Source organism: Mesocricetus auratus, unplaced genomic scaffold, assembly GCF_017639785.1.
Source record: "Mesocricetus auratus isolate SY011 unplaced genomic scaffold, BCM_Maur_2.0 Super-Scaffold_100001, whole genome shotgun sequence".
Lineage (NCBI taxonomy): Eukaryota > Metazoa > Chordata > Mammalia > Rodentia > Cricetidae > Mesocricetus > Mesocricetus auratus.
The window spans coordinates 13912185-13924972 of record NW_024429187.1 but is presented as its reverse complement, the minus strand read 5'-3'; the positions used below and the strand labels follow the sequence as shown (position 1 = coordinate 13924972).

Sequence of the window (12788 nt, the reverse complement as noted above, 5' to 3'; positions counted from 1 at the left end):
TGCCTCAACACAGAAAATTTAATGAGTAAATATATCTTTTAGTTTCAATGGGGAAGATATAAATGGATGGCTGCCAGCCAGACCCACATCCTCAGTATTCCTCCCCTTCCTCTGCCTCTGCTTCCACAGAATCCACGCCCACTTCTTCATAATCCTTCTCCAGTGCTGCCAGGTCCTCCCGAGCTTCTGAGAACTCCCCCTCCTCCATGCCTTCTCCCACATACCAGTGCACAAAGGCCCGCTTGGCGTACATGAGGTCAAACTTGTGGTCCAGGCGGGCCCAGGCCTCTGCGATGGCTGTGGTGTTGCTCAGCATGCACACGGCCCTCTGCACCTTGGCCAGGTCCCCGCCAGGGACCACGGTGGGAGGTTGGTAGTTAATACCCACCTGGGAGAGAAGGAGAAAAAGTTTACACAGACTTAAGAAATGATGGCTTACTCTAAATTGGGAACGGTAGGGCCAGGCTAAACACTCCTACTTCTGGGAATGAATAATCACCTACAAAAGTAACATGCATAACGGTTTAAAGTAATTACTTGAACTGCTAAGGCCAAACTGGAAACAATACACAGTACATCAAAGGCCTAATGAGAATCCTACCCAACATTTATTGTATGCTCAGTCAAAAGGAAACCAATCTGAAATCTTTGTATTAACGTGAAGAAAACTTCCGTGTAGCAGTGAACTCCAGCAAGGAGAACTTGGAGCTGTGGGCGATAAACCCTAGGAATGTAACCTTGTCACACACTGATGCACAGCAGACTGCGAGCAGCAGCTAACAACGGTCAGGCTAGAGCTGGGAACACGAGGACAGACGCGTGGCTTCTCCCCTTGTCAACAAGGACAGTCCCGCTTTAAGATGGAACGCCTATCATTTGCTCCTCTCTGCTGGCCTGTCCCCCAACATCATCATATAAGAGGCATACAATATCTGAGTATGCAAAGACTGCCTCTTGTTTTATGGAACAGAAGAAAGCTTTGGGCATGTACAGATTCAGGTTTGTTATCCATCACAAAAGTGGTCAGCTTTTCATAGTTTTAATAAATTTTGCTACTTTTTTATAATTTAAAGGTTATAAAAATTATTCCCAAAGTCCAAGCTGGCTTCAAACTCACTATGTGGCCAAGGATGGCCTTGAACTCTCTCTAGTGCTGGGATCATAGGCATTTGCCACTACGAATGCTAAGCTAAAGACTTAATAAACCGTAAGATGCTGACAAAAGGAACTTCGGGCAGAGACTAAGGGTCCATGGTGTCAGCAGACTCTCCCTGTGGGAACACCTAGGCCCTAACGTGTACTTCCCCAAAGTCAGCTTGTTACAGCAGAACCAGGGTTCATCTGGGAGGAAACCTGGCGAGGGACAGCATTCCCAACCCCAGCCAACGGACTCCCTCCCTTGGAAAGCCCTTGCTTTCTCAAAAATTCATTTTCCACTACAACATACGGTAAAACCGTAAAGTGTTAAGTCACTTAGCAACTTAATTACTACACACGCTTTCATTGGAGCCTGACATGGAAAGGTGGCTTCTTACCCAAAGCTATGGCCTAAGACAGGAGCTACTGCGTCCCTGCAGATACAACTGTCACAGAACCCAGCCCTACCTTAAATCCAGTTGGGCACCAATCCACAAACTGGATAGTGCGCTTGGTCTTGATGGTAGCAATGGCCGCGTTGACATCTTTCGGGACCACATCCCCCCTGTACAACATGCAGCAGGCCATGTACTTGCCATGGCGAGGGTCACACTTGACCATCTGATTGGCTGGCTCGAAGCAAGCATTGGTGATCTCTGCCACTGACAGCTGCTCATGGTACGCCTTCTCAGCCGAGATGACCGGGGCGTAGGTGGCCAGGGGGAAGTGGATGCGAGGGTAGGGCACCAGGTTGGTCTGGAATTCTGTTAGGTCCACATTCAGGGCCCCATCAAACCTCAGGGAGGCAGTGATGGATGACACAATCTGCCCGATCAGACGATTGAGGTTGGTGTAGGTGGGACGCTCAATATCCAGGTTGCGCCGACAGATGTCATAGATGGCTTCGTTATCCACCATGAACGCACAGTCAGAGTGTTCCAGCGTCGTGTGCGTGGTCAGGATGGAGTTGTAGGGCTCCACAACAGCTGTGGAAACCTGGGGGGCTGGGTAGATGGCAAATTCCAGCTTGGATTTCTTGCCATAGTCCACTGAAAGTCGTTCCATCAGCAGAGATGCGAACCCAGAGCCTGTGCCCCCTCCAAAGCTGTGGAAGATGAGGAAGCCCTGCAGTCCCGTGCACAGATCTGCCTGTGGTGAACCAGAGTACGTAAGCCAGTGCCTACAAAGCCACACCCACCTCAAGCCCCACACCCATGACCGCCACTTCTGCAAACCGAATCCAATTCAGACAGTCTACAGCGTACACACCGCACTCTGAACACGTGAAGACCTACGGATGCATCTCAGAGGAATTGGATAAACTCATGAGAGATTCCTGATGCTAACAGTTTGCCAGAGTGACCCCACCCCCACCCCACCAACAGTGGCTCTCCTGACCAGGACAACCACCTCCTCCAAAGTCCTCTTACCAGTTTCCGGATCCGGTCCAGGACCAGGTCGACAATCTCCTTGCCGATGGTATAGTGACCTCTGGCGTAATTATTGGCCGCATCTTCCTTCCCAGTGATCAGCTGCTCTGGGTGGAAAAGCTGCCTGTAGGTTCCGGTGCGCACTTCATCTAGAGAGACCGCATGTACCGTGAATCTTTCAGGCAAGGATCATTCAATTCCACTGTGCATGTATGTCAACAGCGTCTCATAGTTTTTGGTTACATATAAACCACATACAGCAAAGTCACAAGCACACAGTGTACAGCTGTCTACTCTGCAGAGACGTCAGCGGGCTTTTCCTCAGACACTCCCTCCCCCAGGAAAGCCTCCACCCAGGGCCAGGCACCTACCGACCACGGTGGGCTCCAGGTCCACAAACACTGCTCTGGGCACATGCTTGCCAGCTCCAGTTTCACTGAAGAATGTGTTGAACGAGTCGTCACCGCCTCCAATGGTTTTGTCACTTGGCATCTGACCGTCAGGCTGAATACCATGTTCAAGGCAGTACAATTCCCAGCAGGCATTGCCAATCTGGACACCTGCCTGCCCCACGTGGATAGAGATACACTCACGCTGGAATCCAGAACACAAACATGATAATCATTCAACTGAAACTGTATGACACACAAACATAGTTGTGTAATACCATAGTGTCCATCTTCAAACTTTATTCACAACAATGCTCAGGTATGCCCTTTATCTCTGTTAAAACTGACCGCCACCAGGAAGAGTTCAAGTTCAGCCCTATCTCAACACACAGCGCACACACACACACACACACGCACACACACACGCACACACACAAACTGACCGCCACCAGGGAGAGTTCAAGTTCAGCCCTATCTCAACACACACACACACACACACACACACACACACACACGCACACAACTTACACAGAAAGAAAGCAGCTGGGCCTGCTCTAAACTTGCCCCATTTTGATATAGTTCCTCTAACCCTGGCTGGCCTCAACTTCCTCAGCCTCTCAAGTGCTAGGAAGACAGACGTGGGCCCTCACTCCAGGCTAACTTACTGCTAAACACCAGTTAGCCCCAGAGCAGAAATGTTTGCCACTCTTCAAGAATCTTGACGTTTAAGAGCTCATTAGGAATAAGTGAAGTAATTCTCTGAAAAAAAGTCTACTAGGTTTTAACTGTGGCCCAACTAAAGGATAAAACAGAGTACGTCCTAGGTCACCAAGTCCAAGCCTGGTTAGTCACTGTGTCTTCTGTCAGCCCAGACACCAGCCCTTACCCCCCCCCAGGCCTAGGAATGTAATGTTCCCAGACACTGAAGTATGGAGATGCTAGTTTATCCTGATTTTTCTTTATTTAAACATTTTAAGGCTGGGACTGACCATAGCCCAGGCTGGCCTGAAAGTTGTACTCTTTCTGCCTCAGTATACTCTGTGCTAGGATTATAAGCACATGTATGCTACCATACCTGGTTTATGGTTTCTTTAACCCTGTTTATAAAATTGTACCTTTTTGATTATACCCAAGCCATCATTTTTTAATGGAGCACCTGCTTCATGCCAGGACATAACTACACTCAGTGGCCACTTGTTCAATTTTAAGTAAGTCATCACTACAAATATGTACAGATCAAATGAAATCTGCAGGATGTCACATCGCATAGTCTACACTAGGGGTATGTGATCTGTCGCTCATGGGCTAGACATGACCAGGATAGCTATGAATGTGGCCATAAACTGATTTAGAAAACAGATTTTTGTTTTTTCAAGACAGGGTTTCTCTGTGTAGCTTTGTAGACCAGGCAGGCCTCGAACTCACAGAGGTGGGCCTGTCTCTGCCTCCTGAGTGATTAAAGATGTGCACACCACTGCCTGGCCAAATCTTGGGTCCTTGAGCACAATATCATAAGTAACACTATCACAATGTAATGCAGAGTATATGGTATGTTCTTGCTGTTTGCATTCATGTATGGCTTCCGTTATAAAACTGGTGCTATCTTTCAAGTGACATCGGTAGTTACCCATGCTTGGGGTCAACTTAAAAACTGAAATACTTATCCCAACACTGAAAGTAAGTGTTAACTCCAGTTCAGACGATAGGAAACTATTTTTGGCTAGGTATTTCTACACCTTCGATAGGCCTCAGGATCCCCACTGTTGGGGAAAGCCCCAAACCTTGCTGTCTGTCTTCCTGTCAGTCTCCCTTTGCCCTTGTTTTCAGACAGGGCTCGCACTATGGTGCTCTGGCTGACTTAACTCACAAGGATACTTTGCCTCTGCCTCCCTAGTGCTGGGATTAGAGGCCGGCTTCATCTCTGGGCCCACTCTGGAGAAGAGACTAACTCCTGCGCGTCTGAGCTCCACGCAGCCACGGGCACATTCATACAAACAAGCAATGGAAATAAAAATGAAGCAAATATAATCCTTTATCAATATTTAAAAAATTCCAGCAAGCCTTCTGTGCCTCGAAAAATAAACACACGCCTCCCAAGGAAAAAGCTGCAAAGATTCTTCAATGAAAAGATGACAGTTTTTTTGAAGCAAATAAAAAGATTCTATTTAATTTACAGGGAGGCTGTGCAAGTTTTCAAAGGTTAATTATGATGAGGGAAGTCAATGCAGCGGAGAAACTAATACATTTATTAACGGCTGGGACGACGAGAAGCGCGCCGGCTTTGCTTTCTCTTTTCCTTTTCTACCCTCGCCTGTCCCTACCCCGCCCACGCCTTGGGCATCGACGGTATTGTGGGCTCACCCCAACACAATCATGAAAAATTAAGGCATGCACAAAAACATGCAGGCTCATTTTTGTCGTGGGGCATTCTCCTGAGTAATGACTGAAGTAGGAGGGGCCAGCCCACCCCGTGCAGGGCGGGGCTTGGTCACAAGGGCTGGGCAGAGAGAAAGACTGAGCAGCTCAGTGAGCAGCTCTCTTCCCTGGTCTCCTGCAGTTCCCGCCTACACAGGACACAAAATCGCACGCATACAAGGTGACAGGACTGGAGAGTCTTCAACAGTTTTTAGTGAAAAATTGATTGACCAAGCCAGGCGTGGTGGTGCATGATAGTGACCAGCTCAATTAGGAGGCTGGAATGAGACAGACAGACAGACACACGACAAATTCTGCCCATTTAGACCCAGATCTTACGTAGTATCTGTTAGCATGTGTTACTTTTTCCTTTTCCCTTGGTTTTTCCAGACAGGGTTTCTCTGTGGCTTTGGAGGCTGTCCTGGAACTCACTCTGTAGACCAGGCTGGCCTCGAACTCACAGAGATCTGCCGCCTCTGCCTCCCGAGGGCTGGGAGTTAAAGGCGTGCGCCACCAGCGGCCAGTGCACGTGTTACTTTCAAGTGAACACAAATATTGAGGCCCCCTGCTTGGGGCTGGAGAGGTTTTAGTTAGGAGCTCTCCTTGCAGAGGGCGGGGCTCGCGGTCGCCAGACGCCAGCTCCTCCGTGGCTTCTGGGACACTGGGCGTGAACACACTTCTCGGACACTCCCACACAATCTAAAGCAAAGCTGAAGACACGGCTTTGCCTTCTCTGCCTCTCAGCTCTGCTGGCCTCTGCTGGCCTCAAGGTCACTGACTCAGACTGGTGCGGGACACCCACGCTTCCTGCCCCAGCCCCCCTCGTCCCGTAAGGCTCGCCAGGCCAGGCCACGCATCTCAGACCCCCTTGCTAAGGGGAACAAACGCCCCCCCTTGGAAACCACGAAACACGGCAGACAGCAGCAGGCCCACAACACACCAAGGCTCTTCAGGAGGCTGGGGGCGCCCGTGGCGGACACGCGTGCTCCCTACACCCAGGAGGCAGCCTGTCCTAACATCCCCAACCACGGCCCTCTGCGCCCGCAACTTTCACTTGTCCATCGTGAGCAACAGGCCACAAAGCTTGGTAGCTTCTGGAACCTTCTGCAACCACCGCCACTGCTTGTTCCCTCAGTCAAGGGCACCGGCAACTGAAAACAAACGAAAGCTCCTCTCCAAAACCTGTCCACCCCCCGGCCCCTGTGCTGTTGTCTTGAGACACGAGGCTGAGGCTGAATCCCACGGACAATCTTGTTCTCGCGAGATCCTGGGCCAGGGGCCCCAGTCTCTGAAGCCCTGGCCCTCCCGAGCGGCGATTCCTGGCCTGCTTTGCCCCAGTTGACCCTCACAGGACCAAGTGCCCCGGGAAAGCCGCTCGCTCTGAGGAGACCGCGCCCTGAGGAAGAACCTCACTCTGAGGAGACCGCGGTCCCGAGGAAGAACCTCACTCTGAGGAGACCGCGGCCCTGAGGAAGAACCTCACTCTGAGGAGACCGCGGTCCCGAGGAAGAACCTCACTCTGAGGAGACGGGGTCCCTGAGGAAGAACCTCACTCTGAGGAGACGGGGTCCCTGAGGAAGAACCTCACTCTGAGGAGACGGGGTCCCTGAGGAAGCCGCTCGCTCTGAGGAGACCGCGGGCCCCAAGGAAGCCGCTCACTCTGAGGAGACGGGGTCCCTGAGGAAGCCGCTCACTCTGAGGAGACCGCGGTCCCGAGGAAGAACCTCACTCTGAGGAGATCGGGGTCCCTGAGGAAGAACCTCGCTCTGAGGAGACCGCGGCCCCGAGGAAGAACCTCACTCTGAGGAGACGGGGTCCCTGAGGAAGCCGCTCACTCTGAGGAGACCGCGGTCCCGAGGAAGAACCTCACTCTGAGGAGATGGGGTCCCTGAGGAAGAACCTCGCTCTGAGGAGACCGCGGCCCCGAGGAAGAACCTCACTCTGAGGAGACGGGGTCCCTGAGGAAGCCGCTCGCTCTGAGGAGACCGCGGCCCTGAGGAAGCCGCTCGCTCTGAGGAGACCGGGGCTTCCCTCGCGCGCCCACCCGGCCTGGGGCTGCTCTCACCATGCTGAACTCCTAGCAGGCCGCCTCAGCCGCCTCAGCGTCCGTCCCTCAGCACAGCTCCTCAACCGCCACTCTCGTGCGCCTAACGGCCCGGCCGGAAGCCGGGGGATTTAACGAGCTCTCCCGGGGGCTGATTGGCCCAGGGCGCTTTGGGGGCCGCGTGAGGCGCCGCATCCCACTTGTGATTGGGCGCAGCGGGGTTTGGAGCGCACGCGCGCTGTCTGATTGGACGCGGCTTTGGCGGGAAGGCTCTGGAGTGGCCCGAGCGGCTGGGGCTCCTCCCGAGACCGAGGGCGGGCGTCCCCGACCTCCCCCGCTTTGTGCAGGGCCAGTGGGGTGCGGGGCTCCGCTGGGGCGCGCGCGCATGCGTGACAGAGGCGCCCTGGGGGCGTCCCGCGGTGCTGGCCCTGCCCTGCTTCTCCTCGCCTCGCCTCCCCCGGGGCAGAAAGGCTGCTGCTGTTGGGCCGCGTCCGGGAGACCTGCGGGCGGGGTTTCCTCAGGAGGTGTGAGTTTCTGGGCGCCCGCGGGGAGCTGCGCCCGGCTTGGGGGGGCTGTGTGAACTGTCGTCTACTGTGACATTGTTTTCTGAGGGAGAGGAGTCTGTGAACAGTCGTCTCTTCTGACATCGTTTTCTGAGGAGAGGGTGTGAGCCTGTGTGAATCTATTCTGACATTTTCTGAGGAGATGGTGTGAGGAGTCTGTGTGAACAGTCGTCTGTTCTGACGTTGTTTTCTGAGGAGAGGGTGTGAGGAGTCTGTGTGAACAGTCCTCTACTCTGACATTATTTTCTGAGGAGAGGGTGTGAGGAGTCTGTGTGAACAGTCCTCTACTCTGACATTATTTTCTGAGGAGAGGGTGTTGGGAGTCTGTGTGAACAGTCGTCCTTGCTAACATTGTTTTCTGAGGAGAGGGTGTGAGGAGTCTGTGTGAACAGTCTACTCTGACATTATTTTCTGAGGAGAGGGTGTGAGGAGTCTGTGTGAACTGTCGTCTGTGCTGACGTTCTCTGAGGAGACGGTGTTGGGAGGGTTTGGCCTCGCGGCCCTGCAGCCCTGACACCGCAGTTTTGGGGAATCGCAGCTCGGGGGCCGACCTCCCTTCCTCAGGGTATCCAGCTGCCCTCAACTGATTGTAGGCGGCAGCGGGCTGTGGGTGTCTTTGTGAAGCGCGATCTCGTGTTTCCCCCCTGCTTGTGGCCCTCCCGGGTGGACTTGAACTTTCGGCGCCTGAGAGCAGGGTTGCAGGTGTGTGCCGCCAGCTCGGGCTGTGGAGCGCGGGGGAGGACAAGCTGTGTTTTTAAGAAATGCTTATGATGATGGTGATGATGAAATTAACAGAGTTGGGGTGGAAAGTACGGGAAAAGCAGAAGTAACAACAGGGCGGAGAGACGCTTCAGCTGCGGGCCTTTAACCCCCAAGTGCAGCCATTTACGGCTTCTTGTGTGATCAGGATCAAACCAGATCCTTAAAGCCGCTCCCCGAGGAGAGTTAATTACCGTAGTCACCGGACAACTGCTATGCAGTGCATGGGAACTGCGGGGGGGGGGACGGAGCACAACTTGAGCCCCCAACCCCGAGTCGTGCTCCCCCCTCGGCCCCCGAGCGCCCGGGACTAGAGGTGTGCGTCACCACGCCACACTTGTGAGTCGCTTGTGCAGAGGAGGACGCGTCGTGACCTGCAGTTTGAGGCGTGGCCTGTCACGATGGGGAAGCCACGGTGCAGGATTCTCTTGTGTCGTAAAGTTTCCGAGTCCCGAGTAATCCAGGCCGGCCTCGAGCTTGCCGTGCGGCCCAGGATTCATCAACCCCAGAGCGTCGTGCACGGCAGGCACTGGGCCAGCGGGCACCCGTCCTTCCACGTGCCCTAGACAGCCTGACCCAGCCTAGCGTCCCCAGGGAAGTCTCGCACGTGAGGGCGGGGTTTAAGCGAGCCCACGGGACGGAGACAGTGATCAACTACGGTTATCTTTTAATTTTAGTGTACACAAATATCTTCACGTAGGGCTGGGAGCACCATACAGAAAAGGGAGTGTATTAGCGAAAGCTTCACGCGCCCCCAGTGGGGTGCCCAGTGCCCAGGGGGGCGACCTTCTGGTCGTCTCCTGTGGAGATGACGGCGCACTGGGGGACCTGCTGGCTAACACACCTTCGCAGCTGTCCGAGGGGTTGACCACTGCAGGGCAGCCTGGCATGTAGGACAGGCATCAGCAGAGCTTGCCCACACCGTGTGTGCTATTTCAATTCTCAGGACGCTTCTGATCTCCTTGCCTTAGAACCCAGGACAGGATCTCAGGACAGATGGCTCCGTAATGAGTTTTTCTCCCCTTTACGCTGCCGAGTGAGCAGTTTGGAGACTGTGGTAGGCCTGGCCCTGTCACTGTAGTTCAGGGATTCAACTTGAGTAGTCTGACACCAGGACCGTGTCACCATCAGCAGCTGATGCTTAGCACGTTTGGCAGGGCAAGCATCCCGCAGCTGCAAAGGACAGGAGCCTTCAGGTGGCAGCTGCTGATGAGCTTAGGTTCAACCTCCAGTTTCGGCGTGACTCGTTTTTCAGAATATCTGTGGGGCATTGTCACGTGGATGTCCCACAGGCACCTGAAGTGTACACGTGTCCACATGGGGATTCTTTGGCTACCCTGGTCTGTGTGCCCTTTGTTCTGATGCAGTCTCACTGTGTGTCACATGCTTGTTGAGAGAAGCCTTTTCCTTGTCAGCCACTTTGGTTTTTCCTCCAGTCGCCTGGGCTCTGCCACGTTGTAGTCCCCAAATAACACACAAGACGCTGTATTAATTATGAAGCTGTTGGCCTTGCTTGTTTCTTACTGGCTAGCTCTGACTTAAGTATTAATCCCATAATTGTTATTCTAAGTATTTCTCTTACTGGAGAATAGGGTCTGAACTTCTTACCCCTATGGCAGCTACATGATGACTCCCTGTGTTTCTCCTACCCAGAGTCTTCCTCGACTCCTAGTCCCACCTATCTTGCTTCCCTATTGGCCAACAATGCTTTATTGACATATACTCAGGACTTCCCAATCATCTCCTCTTTTCTGTATAAACAAAAAGAAAGGTCTTAACTTTAACATAGTCAAATTATATGTAACAGAACAGTTATCAAGTAAGAACATAGTTACAATATTTTGTCCATTAACATTTAGTAAAATTTAGAGAAAGTATTTTTATCATCTATCCTATGTTTGTGTGAGTCTAAAGTCTTATATATAATTATCTTTTATCATAACTAAGGAAAACTATGATTATAACTATTTGTCTTCAACTCCATCAAAGACCACAGAAGGATAATATATAAACACTAGGATTGACAGAGACATCTTATTGCTTGGACAGTCACCCAAAGTTCCTCTGTAACGTTGGGGCATCCATCTTCAGCCCATAGGCCACAATGTGTCCAGAAGATTTCTCAGCAAAGCAGGAAATTTCAAACTGTCCATCTGTGTTGGCAGTCTGTCAGTCATTTCTCTGTGTCCTGCAGAAAGTCTCGTAGACTCTTTCATGAAGCAGGAACCCTGAATGACTATTTGAGTTCAACAGTCACTTTCCTGTGGGTCCTGCATATCCAGTTTATACAGCAACAGTCAAACAGTCCAGACAAGAGCAGTTTCTTGCCCAAATGTCTAATCTTGCCATGTTGAAATCAAACTCCATAATGAGTTTCTTCGATGCCCATCTTCCTCTCAGACGTAATTGGTGCTGCCAGGAGCAGACATTTCTCATTGTCAAGAAAAACCCTAAACCATTTTAAATGCCATGTTCTGAAGGTTTTTGAAAGGTTTGAAGACTGTTTATCTATCTCAAATATATTTCTGTATATCTAGAAAACCTAACTTACCTAACTATAAGTTCTGACTGTTATAAGTAACTATCTATAGTCTGTATATATTATGTATTATGTTTTAAAAGATCAGTATAAACACAATACTAAATCAAGAGGAGAAATATACATATCACAAAATTGACCTTGAATTTGATCAATAAATGAAAAACCATACCAATACAAAGTGCTCATTTCCATACCATAATCCCCTTTTTCCTTTAAAAAGAGATTGGTTGTGATCATTAACCAATTATAAGCAACCCCATTCAAATGAAAACTAAGCTTTATAAACAATATGGGGATTTGGATGTCGCTCATTCCAAACTGCTTCATGCTGGAAGGGGGCGCTGTTCATACCATGGGGATCATGACAAAACTCAGAAACCTGTATAAGTCCTTATTTTTGTGGTCTGTAAAGCTCCATCATCTAAGCTGTTTTAGATGTTGAATCACTTGGGCCCCTGCTTCCGGGGGTCTTGGTTCATCAAACCACAGAAGCCTGGAAGGAATCCTCAGCTTTTCATTTTCTGTGGAAACATAAGCAAAAACTCTTTTCCAAAGTAACCGGTCCTTATAATTAAAGTTAGAAGTCAAAGCATTTTTGAAATATATAACTTGGATTAATTCAACAGCATTTATAATCAAGTATACTTTAGCAGTTTTTCCTTCTTTAGTAATGAAAAAACTGAAAAACACAATAGCATACAGTATCCAGACTTTCTGTGTATTTTCCATCTTTATGTGGCTTATTATCTATTATTATTACTCTATTTCTTTTACTTTTATTTATTTATTTCTCAGAGGCAGGTTTTCTCTGGAAATCTGCCTGCCTCTGCCTCTGCCTCTGGAGCGAATCCTATCTGCGTGCGCCACCACAGCCGGCTTCTCTACTTATTTAACACTATGCCATTTCTTTTTCTCTCTCAATCCTACGTATATTTTTAAACACACTGTAAACCTTTAGAGGTTTTTCTTCATCCACGTCTGACATTACTGTAAATCTTTATGTTTTTCTGGCCATGTGTCTCATCTGTTAAAACCGCGGCTGTTTAAACTGCAGTTTTTCCAAGATGGCGGGCGTAAGCGTGACTCCAGCTCACAGCCTCAGTCTATGCTGATATCCAGCAAAAGCTGCCGGCTTGGAGATGTGGTCACTGCCACTTCCAGCTGTGCATACACACCTTTCAATTGTTAGCAGAGCCTCTTAAAAGGACCTTGCTGGTTTTTGTTTTGTTTTGTTTTTAACTTATGCTGAGTCAGGAAGACTCCTTTAAGTGAGCCTCGCGAGTCTCTGCTTGTCGATAGCAAAACAGAGCCCACCTGAGAAAAATGCTGCCACCAAGAACCCATGCTTTTCTCCGTTCTTTTGTTTCTAAAATTCCTTTAAAGCTTTTGTCATTCTACGTGGAAATTCATGATCCCACTTCTGACACCAGATAATGACGATAGTCAATGCAATAGGGAATACAATATATTTATTTACCAGAGAGAGAATCACACAAGCTGGAATCAGAA

General features: G+C 50.3%; 1 protein-coding gene and 1 long non-coding RNA gene across 2 annotated transcripts in view; one reads left to right on the top strand and one right to left on the bottom strand.

Annotated features, from left to right (window-relative positions):
- Positions 1-7545, bottom strand: LOC101834899 (tubulin alpha-3 chain). Its single transcript, XM_040743600.1, has 5 exons — positions 7437-7545; positions 2939-3161; positions 2568-2716; positions 1606-2286; positions 1-388 (listed from the first exon to the last, which is right to left on the bottom strand). Exons 1-5 carry the CDS (start codon positions 7437-7439, stop codon positions 92-94), a joined length of 1353 nt encoding a protein of 450 aa, XP_040599534.1. The 5' UTR covers positions 7440-7545; the 3' UTR covers positions 1-91.
- A 127-nt stretch (positions 7546-7672) lies between these two features.
- The window catches only part of LOC121139697, a 14148-nt gene continuing 9032 nt past the window's right edge, over positions 7673-12788 (top strand). The window contains exon 1 of the long non-coding RNA XR_005876607.1: positions 7673-7941. This is a non-coding gene — a long non-coding RNA (uncharacterized LOC121139697). The remainder of the gene's footprint in view (positions 7942-12788) is intronic.

Coding starts and splice junctions, on each gene's coding strand:
- LOC101834899 (XM_040743600.1), bottom strand. Junction 2,287..2,567: donor TGGACCGGATCCGGAAACTG/GTAAGAGGACTT, acceptor GGTTCACCACAG/GCAGATCTGTGCACGGGACT. Junction 389..1,605: donor GGTGCCCAACTGGATTTAAG/GTAGGGCTGGGT, acceptor CTTCTCTCCCAG/GTGGGTATTAACTACCAACC.